Source organism: Oratosquilla oratoria, chromosome 4, assembly GCF_046742065.1.
Source record: "Oratosquilla oratoria isolate Oo_2021 chromosome 4, ASM4674206v1, whole genome shotgun sequence".
Classification (NCBI taxonomy): domain Eukaryota; kingdom Metazoa; phylum Arthropoda; class Malacostraca; order Stomatopoda; family Squillidae; genus Oratosquilla; species Oratosquilla oratoria.
This window is the reverse complement of record NC_134780.1, coordinates 83,271,840-83,291,546: the sequence shown is the minus strand read 5'-3', so window position 1 is coordinate 83,291,546 and position 19,707 is coordinate 83,271,840. Positions and strand designations below refer to the sequence as shown.

General features: G+C 38.3%; 1 protein-coding gene across 1 annotated transcript; it reads left to right on the top strand.

Annotated features, from left to right (window-relative positions):
* The first annotated feature begins 7,513 nt into the window (after window positions 1-7,513).
* Dpck (Dephospho-CoA kinase) lies at window positions 7,514-19,161 on the top strand. The gene is made up of 6 exons (XM_076184594.1): window positions 7,514-7,809; window positions 11,306-11,377; window positions 12,023-12,154; window positions 13,624-13,711; window positions 17,167-17,319; window positions 18,286-19,161. Exons 1-6 carry the CDS (start codon window positions 7,698-7,700, stop codon window positions 18,437-18,439), a joined length of 711 nt encoding a protein of 236 aa, XP_076040709.1. The 5' UTR covers window positions 7,514-7,697; the 3' UTR covers window positions 18,440-19,161.
* Window positions 19,162-19,707: the final 546 nt, after the last annotated feature.

The following is a 19,707-nucleotide window of genomic DNA, read 5'->3' as shown; positions in this document are numbered from 1 at the left end:
GTCTTTCAAACAACACATCACAAACATAAAAAACAAATGCACACCCAGACTTAATGCACTTAAGTCAATCACTGGAACAACATTTGGACAAAACAAAGAAACTAATATAACAATATACAAACAATGCATACACTCAGTGTTGAATTATGCGAGTCCTGCATGGGCTCCTAATCTCAGTGAGACACACCACAACACCCTTCAAATCATACAAAACAAAGCCCTAAAAACAATTACAGGCTGCACAAATACAACACCTACAGACCATTTACACCATGAAAGAAAAGTCCTCAAAGTCAAGGACCACCTCGACATGAGAGGCACACAAACACTTGCCGCAGCCACCACAAACACATTACACCCGCTACACTACATAGCAGAACACCCACACACACCAAGAAACATTAAAACAACACCCAAAGACCTTTATCATGCACAGATACTCTCTTCTCTTCCTCCACAACCACCAAATACCAGCCTCCGGAAACATATTCATAATCATATCACTCACCGCTCCATTAACACAATGAAAGACAACACACTGCTGCATGCCAGACCCCCTGATATCCACCCTTCTGAATCCTCTCTCCCACGAAAGGACAGAGTCCACCTGGCCAGACTGCGGTGCGGTCACCACCCAGCACTTCTAAGCTACCAGAAGAGGCTGGATGACCGCGTTGTGAACAGCTGCCCAGGATGTAACACTTCACCCCATACCATACAACACATAATGGAAGACTGCATTATACACAATCATGCACGCAAACAACACAACATACGCTCTATAAAGGATTTGTGGGAAAACCCAGTTTCGGCTATGGCATTCCTTGGGGAGACGGGACTGCTCGGACAGACAGTCTAGGGAACGACAACAACAACAACAACAACCTGTTCTATCCATGGCATTCCTCAGGGAGACAAGACTGCTCAGCCAGAAAACTGAGGTAATGTCATCATTATAATCACTCTATTGAACAGCTTTCCTCCCATCCATATTCTTTGTCTTAACTCCACATTTCTCACCATTGTTACATCATATTTCTCGCACTTCATGTCAAAGTATTTGAAGATGATATCAGACAAGAAACATTATTAGATTAACAAACTCATTGAATATATTCTCATAAAAAAATCTGTATGTGGTAGGCATGCTTGAGCAAATTCTGTATTTCTTCAGCATCTAGAAATCAGTTCTACAAGGAAATTGCTTCAAAGACCTAGCAAGAATTACACTGGTATGCTCCTGTTCAGGTCGCCACCTCATACTAACACTACCAACAGAGAATTGGCCTAGTAATTGACAGTGACTTGTGTGGAACCAAAACACATAAGACATTGGGGACTTTACATTACACTACCTACATTTACTCCAAAGAACTTCACAAAATGTCTTCAATTTGTGGTTTATGGGTTGAACTGGTGGCTGGGGCCAGTTACCTGGGGTTATGGGTCTTCTACAAGAAAATCAAGCCAGTGGATTGTATGTTACATACATACATATACCAAAGGCTTTTTCTCCCTTACAAGGGAGGTAGCCAAAAAGAAAAAGGCATAAAACCCATTCCCACCCATTCTGTCCCTAATACACTCCACTTCCCTCCACCCTCCCTCTTATCTTGGCACCTCCTGGATGACGGGTCATCCCTGCATCTTGTCCACTACCCTGGGTCAGAGGCAGTGTTGCAAGACACAGCACATCCACAGCAAGGCTGCTTCATTAAATCGGCGACCCCCCCCCTCTCCGTCCCTTCATGCAGAAAAGGAGAGGACGGAGAAATCCCTTCAGGCTGCATCAAATTTTTCTCACACATACTACCTCACCACCCATCCCCCCACCCATTCCACCTCATGCATCACAACATCATCCATATACAACAATTCTCCATTCACCCCTGTCTTCTATCCTCTCTCATCCTTCCTCAACAGACATTCCCCTCTTTCCCAAAGCCCCTTTCATCCCATCCATCCATCTCATCCTAGGTCGCCCCCTCATGTTCACTCGTCCACATCTGCCTGCCATACCTCTTTTACTAGTCTTTCTTCATTCATTCTTTCCATGTGTCCAAACCATCCCAATACTCTTTCATCCACTCTATCTCCCAACTCCCTTACCACCCCTTTTCTCCTCCTCACCTCATTTCTCACTCTATCTAGCCTAGTAATCCCTATCATACTTCTCAGACACCTCATCTCGAACACATTCAAACTCCTCTCTTCCTCTCTTATGTTCCATGTTTCTGCCCCATACAGTGCTGTTGAGACAATCACTCCTTCATGTAATCTCCTCTTAGCATCCATTCCCAAATGTCTATTCCTCATTACACTTTTTAATCCACCAAGGCATTTACTCACTTCTCTCAATCTACATTATATTACATTAACAAGATTAATTGGAAATTATGATTTTTTTTTTAGAATTGAGGTCTGCTTCATATTTGTCAAAGTGAAAAAAGAGAGAATCTTGTATAAAATCTAAGCAATACCTTTGAAAGTTTAGTATTGAGAACATATTACATACTATCAGCATATTACAGTTTTGTAAAATTAGATTGGTCTCTTCACATTTGCTTGGGTCAAAATTTGCTGTTTAAGAAATGAATATTTTAATATTATTGGAACTGGTTTTTATATGGAAGAAATAATGGGAAAAAAATCCAGTGACAAGGTATTGCCTAAGCAATACCTTGTGAATTTTAGTGTTTAGAACACTACATAATAACACAAGTGCAATTTTGTAAGGTTAAATTAACTTCTTGCTCACATTTGCTTGGAGCAAAATTTGCTATTTAACCACTTCAGTATGATGACACCTAGGTGTCATGAGGAGTGAGTGGATACACAAGGATGCCGATGTCAGCATCTTGATTTACTTACTTGGATATGTCTAGAAGACCTCTTCACAGCCACGGTGATCCGCCACTGTTACCATTCCTGGTGTCCAATTTCTTTAAGGTCACCTGGTCTGGTATGGTGTTTGTCGACCGGCATCCAGCAGTGTAGCTGGGAACAGGTGGTTCATCTGGTACTAATGATAGGAATTTATCCAGTCCAGTCTTCAGTCTGTCCACTGTACAGCTGGTGATATCTCATATCTCTCGAGAGAGCATTAAAGATCTTTGGACCCTCATGGCTCAGGCTATTCACTAGCAGGGTCTTGATCCTTTCCAGAGCTCTGGTTGGTATTGTTTTTCTTGTTATTTTCCTCCCTGCACATTCAGTGCTGTAAGGCTGCAGTGAATGAGGTGCTGGGTTAGGTACCTTTCCTTCAATTATTTTCCATACATAGATTGCACAATACCGTTCTCTTTTTGTAGTACATGAGTTATTCCTGGATTCTGTGAACTGGATTGATCACATTTTCTGTGCTTATTATTACTCTGAGTAGAAGAGGATGAGTAATACAGCTGTGACTTTATATTCTATAATGTGAGTAGTGTGATACATCATTCATATGGCAGCTAGTGCTGCACGCAAGAATTTGATTCATACTGAAGTGGTTAAGAGATGGATAGTTTTATGACACTGAAACCACTTTGAAATCGGAACTAGTTTTTATTTTATGGAAGAAATAATAATTTAAAAAAATCCAGTAACACAAACTATCTACTCCCAACCAGTTAGGCTTCAAAAATGACCACCCTGTTTGTACATTGCTCACAAAGCTCACACAATAAATGGTAAATGTTAACAGGTACCACTAGATAGAAAAGGATGGGTAACAATGGACATAGGAACTAAACTTTCCTCTAGACTCACTTCCTGGAAGAAGTACTTCCACACCTTTTGGAGTCTGGAAAGGCAAGGTCTTCTTTCAGATCTACTTTCTTGGAGGAAGACTAACAGCTACCTCATCTCGTGGTGCCTTCCTGGGATTGACTTCCACTGGGGAAGTCGGTGCTAAGTGTGAGGTAGTAAATGAGACTGACAGTATGATTGACAGCTAACACCCTCGAATGAGAGCTCAGAGCACATATATGCCCACTCTATGCTGTGATCTCGCACACATATGTACATTCAACTCATTACCCACAGGAGTTGGAGTGCTGGCCCATAGTGCAACAATATTAAAATTATTTTGTCCCTGGGCAGGAATTGAATGATACCATTGTGCCATCAAACCAAGTATTTGGGATTGACTGCAAAGGAGTGATTGTGCCAACAGCTCTGTATATACCAGAGACTTAGAATAAAAAGGATGCAGAAAGAAGATCAAATGTCTTAATGATGAGATACTGGAAAAATGTGGTAATCATGAGAATGGATATAGCAAGTTATTTGAAGGTAAGACAGAGAACAGGGATGAAAAGAAGGCTGTGAAATATTAGGTAAGACAGAACAGCCACATGTTTAGCATTGCTGATGGGAAAATGAATAATAGTCTGTGACTAGTACTTGAGTGGAGGCATCAAAATGAGTGGATTCCACATCTTGAGTTGCCTTGTCAGCTTATTTGTTGCCAGGGATACCAACATGAGATGGCACATAGCAGAAGCATATTTTAAGTGGATGGAGATTTGGATGATTTGTGAATAAATTGTGTGAACCTGTGGTTGATGGGATTTGAGGATGGAAAAGGTGCATTGTGAATCTGGTAAGATTACATAGGATGCAGGGGGTTGGGAGGATTTGTGGGTAATATTATGTAGGGCAGTGAAGATGGTGGAGAGTTCATGTTATCACCAACTATAGGTGTATGTATACATTGTTCAGCCCTCAGCTAAATATATAAACTGTAACCAAGATCACCCTTTATCATCCTCAAACTGCACAGAATACTAATCAAAAAAATAAAAGTCCTCTGCATCAACTGCAGAGAATCCCGAGGATCAATACAATCTGGGATGTTAAGACCAGGAATCACTTATATGGAAGTAATACAATCTGTAAGTACAATCTGAAATCCATCCCACCAAAATACCAATGACTTGCATCAAAACTAAACCCTATACAAGCCCAGTTATCCTCCTTTTCCTTCAGCTGCCCAGCAGGCTCTGCCGTAATGAGTACCCATACGATTCTAACTCTACCCATTTGAATCCCCTTTGTCCCAAAAGCATCGCATAAGTACACTGAAAAAAATTCTGTTTGTCACAACCAAAAGATCCTGTTTGTCGCAACCAACAAATCTTACAACAGACTCCAAGGGTGCACACTTATCATTTCCCAAAACCACATCATCTGCATCTCACATGGCGCCGTAAGGAATCCAAACTACATCACAGGTTATAAAGAAATTGCTTTCAATTTAAAAAAAAAAAACACCCAACCCTTGAAAATTCCACTCTTCAATAAAGCATGAGCACAAACATGACATATAGGTTCCCAGTGTACAAAATTTTTAATTGTGTATTATGTAGCTGTGTAAGACTGTGACTTAATTCGTGTGTACTATTCTGTGACTCCCTGAAGTCAAAACGTCAATTAAAAATGGAAGACGATGGAAGGTTTGTATTTGTCCATCCCCCCGAAATGATATCTACTGTTAGAGAAATTGAAAATCTCGATAAAAAAAAGTTAATCAGTGTCAAAATGCTGTTGTGTTTAACACAGTGTGTATTAGTGAGAATCTGCACCCAAAATATACAATTATATATATATATATCAACTATATTGGTAACCCAAAATAGTACATCGGACTTTCGAGAAAAAAAATCTTATCTGGTGACCACAACGAAAGAGTAGGTGTCCCCATGTACGAATTACTCCACCACCATTACCATAGTCCAAGCAGATTTAAAACTTCAGTTCAATCTAGAAGCAGATTCAATATTTGGTATGGCAAATAGGACATGATGTAATTTTTCCCGTATGCTATCATCAGATCAGGATTAGGACAGGTAGAGGTTGTGTAGATCAGATCTTTGTGGTAAGACAGATATGTGAGAAAGCTATAGGAAAGGGGAAGGATGTTTTTTGGGCTTTTATGGATCTGGAAAAGGCTTATGATAGGGTAGACAGAAAGGCACTGTGGGAGGTTATGCAGATTTATGGGATAGGAGGAAAGCTTTTGGGAGCTGTCAAGAGTTTTTATGAGAGTAGTAGAGCTTGTGTCAGGATTAGAAATGGAGAGAGTGAGTGGTTTGAAGTAAAGGTGGGACTTCGTCAAGGATGCGTTATGTCGCCCTGGCTGTTCAACTTATACATGGATGGGGTGGTGCGAGAGGTGAATGCTAGGGTAGTGGGTCAGGGATTGGAGATGGTTAAAGAAAATGGAGAAAAGTGGGAGGTGAGCCAGCTGTTGTTTGCGGACGACACTGCGCTTGTGGCAGGGTCAGAGGAGGGATTGAGGAAGCTGGTGGCAGAGTTTGGGAGAGTATGTGATAGAAGAAAGCTAAAGATAAATGTGGGTAAAAGTAAGGTGATGAGATGTACAAGGGGTGAAAGTGGCAGTAGACTGGAAGTGAACATTAAGGGAGAGCGACTGGAGGAAGTGGATAGTTTTAGATACTTGGGTGCAAGTGTAGCAGGAAAAGGTGGAGTGAAGGTGGAGGTAGAATGTAGATTGAGAGAAGCGAGTAAATGCCTTGGTGGATTAAAGAGTGTAATGAGGAATAGACATTTGGGAATGGATGCGAAGAGGAGACTGTATGAAGGAGTGATTGTGCCAACAGCACTGTATGGGGCAGAAATGTGGAACAAGAGAAGAAGAGAGAAGGAGTTTGAATGTGTTTGAGATGAGGTGTCTGAGAAGTATGGTGGAGGTTACTAGGCTGGATAGAGTGAGAAATGAGGAGGAGAACAGGGGTGAAAAAGGATTTGGGAGATAGGGTTGATGAAAGAATATTAGGATGGTTTGGACACATGGAAAGAATGAGTGAAGAAAGACTAGTAAAAGAGGTATGGAAGGTAGATGTGGAGGGAGTGAACATGAGGGGACGTCCTAGGATGAGGTGGATGGATGGGGTGAAGGGGTCTTTGGGGAAGAGGGGAATGTCTGTTGAGGACGGAAGACAGAGGTGAGTGGAGAATGGTTGTATATGGATGATGTTGTGATTGCATGAGGAGGAATGGGCGGGGGGGTGGGGTAGTATGTGTGAGTAAATTTTGACGCAGCCCGAAGGGATTTCTCCCCGTCCTCTCCTTATATGCAAGGGGGGACGGAGAGGGGGGGTCGCCGATTAAATGAAGCGGCCTTGCTGTGGATGTACTGTGTCTTGCGACACTGCTTCTGACCCAGGGCGGTGGGCAGGGTACAGGGATGACCCGTCATCCAGGAGGTGCTCAGATGAGAGGGAGGGTGGGAGGGGTGTGGAGTGTATTTAGGGATGAAATGGGTGGGAGTGTTTTTATGCCTTTCCCTTTTTGGCTACCTCCCTTGGAAGGGGGAAAAAGCCTTGGTATATGTATGTAGGATCATGTGATAAGGTCATGGTGTCTTGCGATGCGATGGTCCAGTGACATTCCATTGACAAGAACCTTAAACGATACAACGTATATCCTCAAACTTATTTCTCGAAAATATTTATAAGATAAAATCAAAGCGTTGCTGTATTTTCACGTTTTATTTGACATCTATAAGTAACTGGTAATTTACTATTTACTACTTTCTAGTTCTCCATCATGAAGTTATTAGCGTGTTTCTACGGTGGAGTGCGGAATATAAACAATCAACATAGAGAAAGTTAAGAAATTTTGGATGGCATAGTGCAATAGAAAAAATATAAAGTTGTACACAAGTTTTACATTTACAAAACTTAAGTATGTTTTTAGTGGGACTTACTGGAGGTATAGCCTCTGGGAAGAGTACTGTGAGTACAATGATTCGAGAGATGGGAGTTCCAGTGATAGATGCAGATCTCATTGCAAGGCAAAGTAAGTATATGACCTCTTCGTACCGGTAAAAAAAATTCGAAGAATGAAACTTTGCCAAAATTGTAGATTTGTATAGTATAATAATTCTAATTTTGTATATACACAAATAACAATCCTTGAATGCTCCAAGAACTTAGTCTTAGATTGAGAAAGAGTAGGGTAGGCATATATTTTCTTAAACACTGACTTAAGCCTAAGGAAATGAAAACACATAATAAAGTTGGAAACGTCTCGGAGACATTGAAATCGTTAGGATTATAGTGATATTTGTGGTAAATCTTTAGTTTCGACCATGGGAGGAATATAGCAATATAAAATTAAATATTAATTTTGTAAATTAAAATGTATCAATGTAATATGCAATTTTGTGTGCAGAAATGAAAAACAAAAAAGGTGCTAAAACAGATTCCTTAAGTAATGAAGTCGTGTACGACGAATGGTACGCTATGTTTGTTATGGTAGATGCCGACATCGAAGTAATGAAAGGATGATAAATTCGTCTAAGGTAAACTAAACTAAATTAACCTAACCTGTGTTTAATAAATCATTACCTGCAAATAGGATGTCATCCGGCTCGTCCTCGTTGTCGTCATCATGAGAGACGTTGGTGGGCTTTTCAACCACTCAGCTTGCAGAGTATACAAACTAATATCTAATTCTCTATTGCTATATTCCTCCCATGGTCAAAACTAAAGATCTACCGGTTAGGTTAGTTTAGTTTAGTTTACCTGAGACGAATTTATCATCCTTTCATTTCTTCAACGTCGGCATCTACCATAACAAACATGGCGTCCCAATCCTATACTACCGACTTCGTTCATTAGCAAATTTAGCTTGTAGCAAGGTATTTTTGTTTTCATTTCCGCACACAAAATTGCATATTACGTTGATACATTTTAATTTACAAAATTAATATTTAATTTTCTATTGCTATATTCCTCCCATGGTCGAAACTAAAGATTTACCATATTTATTGTTGTGTAGGCATTTATTAGATGTGTTGGCCATTGATATAATAATGGAATTTATAATCTTGGACTTGGTCATTTTGATTCATACATATGCCCTCATTTGCTTAATAATTGTGGCAGATTGAATGTAAATAAATTCACAGAATCACATTACATTGGTGATATATAGCGAGAAGCACACTGAAATCATCACAATATATATAGTCAATTTTCTTCACACCATACCTGTCAGATAATCTAATCTACATGAATTAATGGAAGAAATGTTAATGTAACAACTGTGTCTGTAATTGTGGCAGTCTAGCCATGCTAGCCAAAAATGAGTGCTTACTGCATGGTTCTATTCATGGTTCTACATGGTTCTATTCCATTCATTAATCCCTCTGTTGGCAAACCAGTTCCTGTCTATTTCTTAACTCTAAATTAGTCCGAGGGAGACAGAGAATTGTTTCCGTGCTGTCCATCCTCAAAATCTGTCTGCAACCTTATCATAACCTGGAGGTGCAGAGCTGTTCACTTAGTTTTTGGATTGGGTATAAGATCTCTCTTTTAGTTTTGATGATATTTTCTCCTCCTTTTCATATAAGGAAAACAAACAATCAGTGGTTTCTCCACTCCTTCAGTTATGTATATACAAACAGTCCCACACTAGTACAACACAGAAAATAGTGCAATGTCCAGAGAGATCTTTGGAAGGACCTAAGGACCAGTGTCAGCCACTTTGGGGCAGTAATTCTTTAGAAATTTAAAGTTGAGGTAACAGTTATTAATATAAAAGAATGCTCTAAAGCTCAAGGGTTGTCACAGGAGTTTCAGTAATAATTCATACAGAACAGTACCGTCAACATCCCCATGAAAAGATGAGAAGCCTATGCCTGGAGGTGGATCGCTGTGGCTGAGACTGTCACCTTTGCCGTACAGTGAGACCTCTCATTAACGGACTTTAATTAGCTGTGTTTTTGTTGTGTTTTCAGTGTTTTGGAGTGGTTTTTGGGTGGCATAGTGATTGCACGCACTAAACAACAGCACCAAAAACACCAAAAACACAGCGAAAACACCACAAACACACCTAATTAACATCCATTAATGAGAGGTCTCACTGTATATACTTAACCTCTTCAGTCGGAGTTAAATTCTCTCGGGCAGCATTGGACGCCTAATGTACAATGCATCACACTACTCACATTATGAAATATAATGTCACTGCTGTATTAGTCATTCCCTTTCATTCTGAGTAATGATAAACACAGAAAAGGTAATCAAACCAGTTCACAGAATTCTGGAATCACTCAGCTACAACTACAAAATAAACATAATCAAGACGTTGACACTGGAATCCTCGCATACCCACTCACGTCTCATGACATCTATGTAGATGTCATTGTATGGAGGAGGTTAAACTGTTGGTGCAGGTAAGGCCCCTTTCACACAAGGCAACTAGTGACCGTCACTAGTTGCCTAGTGTGAAAATCTCGGGCAACTGCAAGCAACCAGTGACTGTCACCAAGTTGTGGAATCCTTTCTCATCATCTCATTAGTCGAAAGAATGGCATCAATGGAGGAGGTGCTTCTGTTGGCTTTGCTGGTCAAGAAAAAGAGATGGTCAGTGAAGGCAACTGCCAGTGACGGTCACTTGTTACTAGAGCAGGCAACAGCCATAGCCTGTTGTGCAACCGGGCAACTGCAGTGACGTAGTGTGAAAGGTTCAATTTAAAATAATGGTAGGCAACTAGTGATAGTCACTAGTTGCCTAGTGTGAAAGGGGCCTAATTGCCACTGCTGGGAATTGGAGAGTATGGGAGTTGAACCTGCAATTATGAGAAAGTGAGACCAGCACACCTTTAATTATGCCACCAGTGCACTATATATGAGGAATACATATATATGTATAGTGTGCAAATTATTTGTGAGCAGGTCTTTAGTAGATTTCATTGCCATTCCATATAATAGGTTTTTTCATTAACTTCTTTTATATCAGGGGAATGCTATAGTAGGTGAAATGGCTTGGTTTCAGGCAGAACAAAAGGATAAGTAGTACGGATGTAGAAGGAAATAATCAGATTAGGTTTAAGCCCTTTCTTAGTGAAGGGGTGTCACAGTGATTAATGAAATGGGATGGCAGGAAACAATAAAAAGGAAAGTACTATGTATTTTAGCTCACCACAGAAGATAAACAATTAATGAACTTCCATATTGGCCATGAAGACCCATTAGGTTGAGTTAGTTTAGGCATGCTAGACCTACTTAACCAAGTAGGAAATGACACTGATTGATATTTTTAATTTTCCAGGTGCTAAATCATTTTACTCAGCTCTGTAGAATCTTTTGGCTTTAGAAATAATTAAGACTGATTTCAGTATTTCCCTTTTCTCAAACAAAAGCACTATTCTCTTGTGTATTTTTACCAAGTAATGGCTTAAGTAACAAGCATGGTAAGACAGTGGATACATTTTAATTGTGAAAGCCGTAGGTGTTGAACACTTGTAAATAAAATATGGAATTATGTCAATACTTTTTATTTACAGTTGTGGAACCAGGCAAGAAGGCATGGGGAAGAATTAAAGAAGCATTTGGACCTGATATATTGCTTGAAACAGGTGTGTATGACTTTCTGTATAGTTTATCATTAGAGTCCTTAAACACTCCAACACCTCACACCTTATCACACAAGCATAGCCCATTGAACACAATATAACAAATTACCTAAGCAGTGTTCTAATTAATTAAACATTTACACTTAGTATCTCACAACATATCCAATAGAAAGTACATATACACAAAGTACATAATAAAGCTCCAAGTTCTATAATTCACCAATACTAAACTGGCCTAGCAACAAGTGGTGATTGAGAATATATATCTATATAGCAAGGATAGATACAGTTGACCTATAGACAAGAGAGTTATTGGTTTTGTGTGGATATGACCTTTAACATCTACAGGGATTAGTGGACACAGAAAATTTTTAAAGCCCTAGACCCATGCATTTCACAAAATAATGCCAGAAGGCACCTGAATAAATTTCAGTACCTCTAAACAGCCAAAATCATCAGATTAAATCCTATTCATCCCTATTCTACTTATGAAAAAATGTAAACCACAAATATGAAATCAATGAATGTCAGGGGTCACTTTTGGAAGTTTGACTAAGCTAATGTGATCGTTTTGTCTTGTATTTTACATAAATATTCAGTGAAATTTATATAACATGTGGCTCAATTTCACCCTTTTTTTTCCCTTAGGAGAAATAGATAGACCAAAACTAGGCTCCATAGTATTTAATGATGCAGAAAAAAGACGAACAATCAATAAGATAACTCACCCAGAAATATATGGTGAAATTCGCAGGAAGGTACTGCATTATCTGCTGCAAGGTAAGTTGGAAAAACACCGTAGTGTCATTTTAAAAGAAAGCTAGATAGCATAGGTTGTATCAGGGTTGTGTGGTGTTGCCATCGGTGGTAAGATAGGTAAATGTAAGAGTACTAAGGAAAGGTTTGGAATTGGTAGGTGAGAAATGAAGCAGATAGGAACTAAACCAGCTGCTGTTTGAAGATTACTCAGTACTTATAGCTGATTTTAGGGAGAGACAAGTAATTGTTGACTGAATTTAGAAAGATATGTAAAAGTAGAAAGTTATGAATGAATTTGGGCAAAAATAGAATTATAAGATGTGCAAGAAATGAGGATGGTAGGCATGTGAAAAGTGAGATGTTTAGAGGAAATGAAGAGTTTAAAGCAATGGTTCTCAAACTAAGGGTTGCGACCCAAAGTTGGGTCACAAGATCAATTTTGATGGGTCGCAGTGACACGGAAAATTCTCACGTTTTCAGAGTATTTCAAATACTTGATTAATTAATTTAGTTTTCTAAAGGAAATGCAGTGCCATGGATTCTGTTAATTTAGTTTTGTTAAAGAAAAGCTGTGCACATTTTTTTATTTTATTTTATTATTTTTTTTTTTTCCCAAAAGGAAAGGGTATATATCACTGTCCATTTTCTTTCTCTTTACTTTATTCTGGGTCGCGAAGGATTGAAATTCTCCAAATAGAGTCACTCACGAAAAAGTTTGAGAACCACGGGTTTAAAGTGTCTGGGGTTGCATATGACGGTGATTGAAGGAGTGAATGTTGTGACTAATAGAATAAAGGAAGCGAGTAAATATCCAGGTAAAATGAAAAGTGTTGTGAGAAATAAGTAACTTGTGAAGAATATAAAGGGAAGGTTGTATAATGAAGTGATTGTACCTACAGTGCTGTATGAAGTAGAATCTTAGCATATAAGGGAGAGAGGAAGAGACTGAATGTATTTGATATGAAGTGATTGAGAAATACAATATGATATGCAATACAATAATGGATAGGGTGAGAAATATGGAGGTAAAGCAGAGATTGTGGGTGGGAGATGGATGGACTGAACTTGAGGGAAAGACTGAGAATAGATTGGATGGATGGAGTGAAAGGGACCTTGAGTAGGAGAAGAAGGAATGTCTGTTGAGGAGGGAAGGGGGAGGGTAAGAGATAAGTGTACCTTCCTTCACTTCTTGACAGAAATTCTTTATGTGTTCTTTGCTCATTTCACCACATTCATCAAACTCATTCATGGTAATTCCCTATAGCTCACTCCATCCACCTCCACCTTCCACGCTTTTTGCATATGTCTCTTGAGTCATTCTTTTCATGTGTCCAAATCATCACTGTATTCTGTCTTCCAGCTATGTTTTCATCCTACCGAAAATCAAACGATTTTCTTAGTTAAATTTATTGATCATAAAAAAGCATTGAATAAGAATGGTGCTTGCTTTATCATAGCAGACTTATAATTGAATTTCTGATCTATGACAGGGGAACAGTTTGTGGTGTTGGATCTACCTCTACTGTATGAGAGCAATAAAGTCACTTCATACCTCTTCAAAACAATTGTTGTTACGTGGTAAGTTCATAGATTCATTTATGTGTGCATGCATGTATCTGATTTTTGTTTCGTGCGCAATTGGCATTTGCTGAGGTTGTAGTTTTAGTAGTTTCTGTATGATAGATATACTCACAGGAAAAATTCAGTACATTGCTTTGTGGTGTCAGTGTAGTATTTTTTATTTATTTCATTTTATTATTTCTTGGTTTATAATTGTAATGATAATAATTATTCTATCAATTGAAGGCTAATTCTAACTACTAAGGGCTTCTTCCCCTTTGTAAGAAGCCTTTGATATATATATATGATGTATAGATATATATTATTATAATAACAATAATAATGATAATATTGCGATGCTTGCTAATTGAGTGGCATAATGTTGCTACTACAATGAGAGGTCAGGAGTGGAGATGGTTCATGGCCACTAGCAACAGGTGAGTTATTAGTAATGGCATACTATGTTAAATTCCCATGCTTCAGAAAGTCCTTCTTAAGGAGTAGTTTTGGTATAATAGATATGCTTACAGGACAAATTCACTCCATTACTTTGTGGGCTTCATTGTAATAATTTGTGGACACAGTTTGTGATCAATGATGGGGGGTGAGGAAGTATGTATGAGAAAAATTTGATGCAGCCCGAAGGAATTGATGGGTGGGGGATGAGGGGTGAGGAAGTATGTATGAGAAAAAAATTGACACAGCCCGAAGGGATTTCTCCCCGTCTTCTCCTTTTCTGCATGAGGGGACGGAGAGGGGAGGGGTCGCCGAATTTATGAAGTGACCTTGCTGTGGATGTGCTGTGTCTTGCGACACTGCTTCTGACCCAGGGCAGTGGACAGGATGCAGGGATGACCTGTCATCCAGGAGGTGCCAAGATAAGAGGGAGGGTGGAGGGGAGTGGAATATATAGGAAATGGAATGGGTGGGAGTGGTTTCAATGCCTTTTTCTTTTTGGCTACCCCCTGTGTAAGGGTGAAAAAAGCCTTTGGTATATGTATGTATGTATTTTCTTATTTTATATATATAATTTTTTTTTTTTTTTTTTTTTTCTGACTGCATTGCTTCTGACCTGAACAGTGGTCAGGTGACAGGACCTTTGTCCACAAAGAGCCAAGATGAAAGGGAAACGAAGGTGGTGGATGGGAGTGGGTGTGTGACTGACTTGTCTACCTCCCTAATAAGGGCAAAGAACCCCTCAGGATAAATAGATTGATTATTTACTATTATTAATCTTGCTGTGGATGTGCTGTGTCTTGCGACACTGCTTCTGACCCAGGGCAGTGGACAGGGTGCAGGGATGACCCGTCATCTAGGAGGTGCTAAGATGGGAGGGAGGGTGGAGGGGTGTGGAGTGTTTTCAGGGATGGAATGGGTGGGAATGATTTTATGCCTTTTCCTTTTTGGCTACCTCCCTAGTAAGGGGAAAAAAGCCTTGGTATATATATGTATATATTAATCTTTTGATTTCATGTCATGAACTACCCCTCTCAAAGGGGGGTGGGAATGTACCTCATTACAGAAGACTTTTTGAATCTTTGAATTAGGGAATTTGATATAGTGTACCCTTCTATATATAAGATTCCATGGTGTCCTCCCTTGTAAGGGGGAAAAAGCCTTTGGTATATGTATGTATGTATGGCGTGCATCATAACCTCATGTAGTGTAGAAGAAATTGGACATATCTTTCTACCAAGAAAAAAAAAATTCATCAAATGGAAAACCACATATCCACGTCAGGTGGCAACCATCCTTGATCCTGTTGTATGTTGCGACCATTACTTTTCTTGTTAAGTTCTTGTAGTCCTTGCTGAGTGATGTTTGCAAGTAGTATGCCGGTAGAGAGGCCCCCTTTGGATCCACAGTGATTTGTGATGGTGGACAGATTTTTTTTTATTCCATCAATTTGGATATGGTAAATAGGAAGGGGAATGGTTTATTAAATGCTGGGTTTTCATTTATTTAAGAACAAACCAGATAATGAAAGGTACAAAGACAGGTCACAACAAGCATAGCTCCCTTCCCGTATAATACAACAATACAACTAGGTAAATACATGCCTATATTCCTTCCTTATAGGGGGAAAAATAACATTCTAGGACTGATTGCACAATCTTTTGATTTCAAAAGTCCATCACTCATTAACAAGCTATATAAATCGTTAGTTCGTCCACATTTGGAATATGCTGTTTCCGTCTGGTCACCAAATCTCATTAAAGACATTGACAGACTGGAAAAAGTACAATGGCGAGCCACAAAACTGATTCCAAATATCAAAAATAAATCATACGAAAATCGACTCAAACATATGAATCCATTTTCCCTAAAAAAGCGTAGACTCAGAGGTGACTTGATACAGGTCTTTAAGATTCTAAAGGGAATTGACAACATCAAAAGTGACAAAATTTCAGAATGAATGAGAATCAGACAAGAAACAATGGTCTCAAACTGTCCAGAAATAGATTCAATTTGGAAGTAGGTAGAAACAACTTTGCCAACCGTGTAGTTAATGAATGGAATAAACTTCCTGCACAGGTAGTGCAATGTAGTTCAGTTCGAAGCTTTAAGAATCATTTAGATAAACACCTAAGCAAGATGCTGTAATGATTATAATTTATTTTATATTATTTGTTTTGTTATCATTTGTCTGTTTGATTTTCATTTACTATTATTATTATTTACTATTCACCTGTTTGTTTATTATTTAACTATACCTATGCATTTATTTATGTATTTTATTTGTTATTTACATTATAGTTTTTATTTATTATTTTATTATTATTATGAGTTTTTTTCACATCCGACCTAGATATGGACCAGGAGGTCTCCTGTTGGCATGCTCCGCCTTTGTAATATATATATATATATATATATATATATATATTAATCTTTTTCAGGCACATTAATTTTTCACATTAATTCCATGTCGTCACGATCGAGACTGACAAGGAATGATAATAATGACAGGAGATTGCAGGAGATGGGGGGAGAAAGGAGTGGTTGTGTATGAATGATATTTTAACACAGCCTGAAGGGATCTCTCTCTGCCTTCTCTGTTATCCGCATGAAGGGATGGAACATGGGGGTGGGGGAGGTCGCTGAAGCAGCCTTCCTTTGGATATAGTGTGTCTTGCTGCATTGCTTCTGATCCACGGCAGTGGGCAGGAGACAGGGATGACCCATCACCCATGAGGAGCTAAGAGAGAGGAAAGGGAAGTGGATGGGAGTGGAATGGGTGGGAGTGGGTACTCTCCTTTTGACTTGGCTACCTCCATATAAAGGGAAAAGCACTTTGTATTTACCTACCTAGTTGTATTATACTGGAAGGGGAGCTATGAGTAAAAGCAGCAACGACTGCAACAACACTGTAGGAGAGAGGCCAAACGCAGAGTATGGGATCCAATGTATTTAACATTTCGCCCAGCAGGGCTTTCTTTCTATTTTTAACCCCTCAAAGATAACTCTTATTTCAGTGACGATGAATTGCAGTTGGATCGTCTGATGGCTCGAAACTTGTACTCAGAACATGAAGCAATTTCTCGCATAGAAGCACAGATGCCTTTAACCAGAAAATGTCAGATGGCAGATTTTATCATTGAAAATTCTGGAAGTCTAGAAGAAACAAGGTACAGTAATCTTGACTGGTAATGGTATTTATATCTAAAGGTCTGATTGATCTTTCAATCAATGAACCCAGTGCCCTGCTACTCTTGGAGAAAGAGGTGGCAGATAAGGCTGATGAAAGAATGAGTGAAGAAAGATTGGTAAAAGATGTGTGGAAGGCAGAGGTGGATGGATGACTGAGGATGAGATAGATGGATGGGGTGGAAGGGTGTTTGAGCAAAAGGGGAATGTCTGTTGAGAAAGGAAGAGAGAAGGCAGGAGATAGGAGTGATTAGAGAATGACTGTGTATAGATGATACTGTGATGCAAGGATGGGAGGGATGGGGAGTAGGGAGTGGTTATTTGTGGAATAATATTTTGATGCAGCCTGAAGGGATTTCTCCCCATCTTCTCTTTTTCCACATGAGGGGACAGAGAGGTGGGTCACCAATTAAATTAAGCAGCCTTGCTATGGATGTGCTGTGTCTTGGTGCATTGCCTCTGAGCTAGGGCAGTGGGTGGGATAAAGGGACCCATCATCCATGATGAGCTAAGATGAAAGGGAGGAAGGGATGTATGGGAGTGGGTACATGTCTTTTGATTTGGCTACCTCCCTTATAAGGGGGGAAAAGCCCTTGGTATATAGATAGATATAATAGAGAAGAGAAAGTGTGTACATGTGTTTATATTTGCATGCAACCAGCAACACATAATCTCTTCATTGGAAAACGTATGAGTCAAACTGGTGGCCATAACTGATTTTCTGGGAGTCTGTTGCAACATTTGCCCCATAAAAGAAAAGTGGATGATGGATTCTTACACTTCAAAAAAATATTTAGAGCTTTGCATTTCAGAATTTTTAACTGAATTTTTCTCCTTTTTTTTTTTTTCTTTTTTCTTTTCTTTTTGTTTTCCAGTCTCAACACTGGATATCAGCCTTGAACTATACTCTTAACTGAATTTTAACTGATTAGAGTATTGAATTCCAGAATTCAAGTGGAAGGCATTGTTCGTGTGCTGAGAGCTTCCAAGCGCCACATCAGGAATCGTGTTATCATGGGATTTATTATTCTGGGTGTTATCATAATAATTTTACTCCTAACTTATTCTTATGTGTTTGGCAGTGAAGAAACTGAGGTATGAATTCATTGACAAATTTTGAAATACTCTGTCATTATTTTGCCAAAGCACACTTTCCCCCAGATAGTTTTTAATTGCTATTAGATGAATTTAGTATATTCATTCTATCTCATGTAAAACTCTTAAATAGCTCAATCATTTGGCATATGTTTTCTTTACAGAATGGGACAAGTTTTATATTGGTTATATTGCAATCAAAGAGTAAATGTTGCATAGTATATATTGTACTTACAACTTGCCTTATCTATTTAGATCTTTAACTCTGGGAGTTCAAATCCTTTATAGATTGTTTTGAGGATTGTATTGCACACACTTAAAAATCAGTTAGAGAGGTTTGTATTTTATACATTTAAGCATCATTTAGAGATTTGTAAGCTATATTGTTTAGATTTTTTTTAGATATTTGTATTTGAGGAAAGAACTTGCTCTTGATATTCTTTTAATGTAGATATATTTTGATTATTTCACGTTACACAGCTATAATAGAAATATGCCAAGAAATTTTTAACTTGTATTGTTTTTATTAGAATTATTTGTACTTTTATATTGTTCCCATTTATTTATGAATAGAATAAATGTACAAGTGAAAGGTACATTAATGCCTTAATATTTTTTAAAGATCTTTGTAGAAATGTAAATAGTTTGTAGAATTATAATTTGATTACATAGTTATGAGAATAGTCGAAATACAAATAAATGTTATAGTAAGAATAATTTATTTTAGAACCTTAACATTATATACAATATCAGTGTCCAAACTTGAAGTAATGAAAAAAAATCATACTACTATGAAGCTGATTTTTTTAATGAAAGCCATCCTCATAATTCTCATTTTGACCATGTTTCAATGAAGTCTTTCAATAGATACTGTATTTACACAATAAAAACCTTATTGTGCAGAAATGATCAATATTCATACCACTAATAGTCCCCGACTAGTCTTTTTTTTTTTCTTTTTTCTTTAAGAAAATATTGGGCATAGTTATAGTTATCAATATATGAAAAGTGTGTAGGTTCAATGGCCATTTTTTGCTCTACATAATTTTTTAACTTTATAAAATAAAACCAAGAAATTCCAATATGCAACACATCATAATAAATGTCATTCAGAATGTAGAACAAAGTGCCAGCTTTCAAATAAAAAAAGAAACATCCAAATATACAAAAAATTGTCAGAGTAGTAGTACAATGAATGGCATTTTAGAGGAGTAAAAATAAAGAAAATGGGCATCAAAATTTACCTTGAGTGTTTTACACTCCATACATCAATC

What these genes read in the sequence shown, in the direction of transcription:
- Dpck (XM_076184594.1), top strand. Translation starts at nt 7,698, where the DNA reads ATGTTTTTAGTGGGACTTACTGGAGGTATAGCCTCTGGGAAGAGTACT. An exon ending in TGATATATTGCTTGAAACAG is followed by an intron (nt 11,378 to 12,022) that starts GTGTGTATGACT and finishes TTTTTCCCTTAG; the next exon opens with GAGAAATAGATAGACCAAAA. An exon ending in ACTGCATTATCTGCTGCAAG is followed by an intron (nt 12,155 to 13,623) that starts GTAAGTTGGAAA and finishes GATCTATGACAG; the next exon opens with GGGAACAGTTTGTGGTGTTG.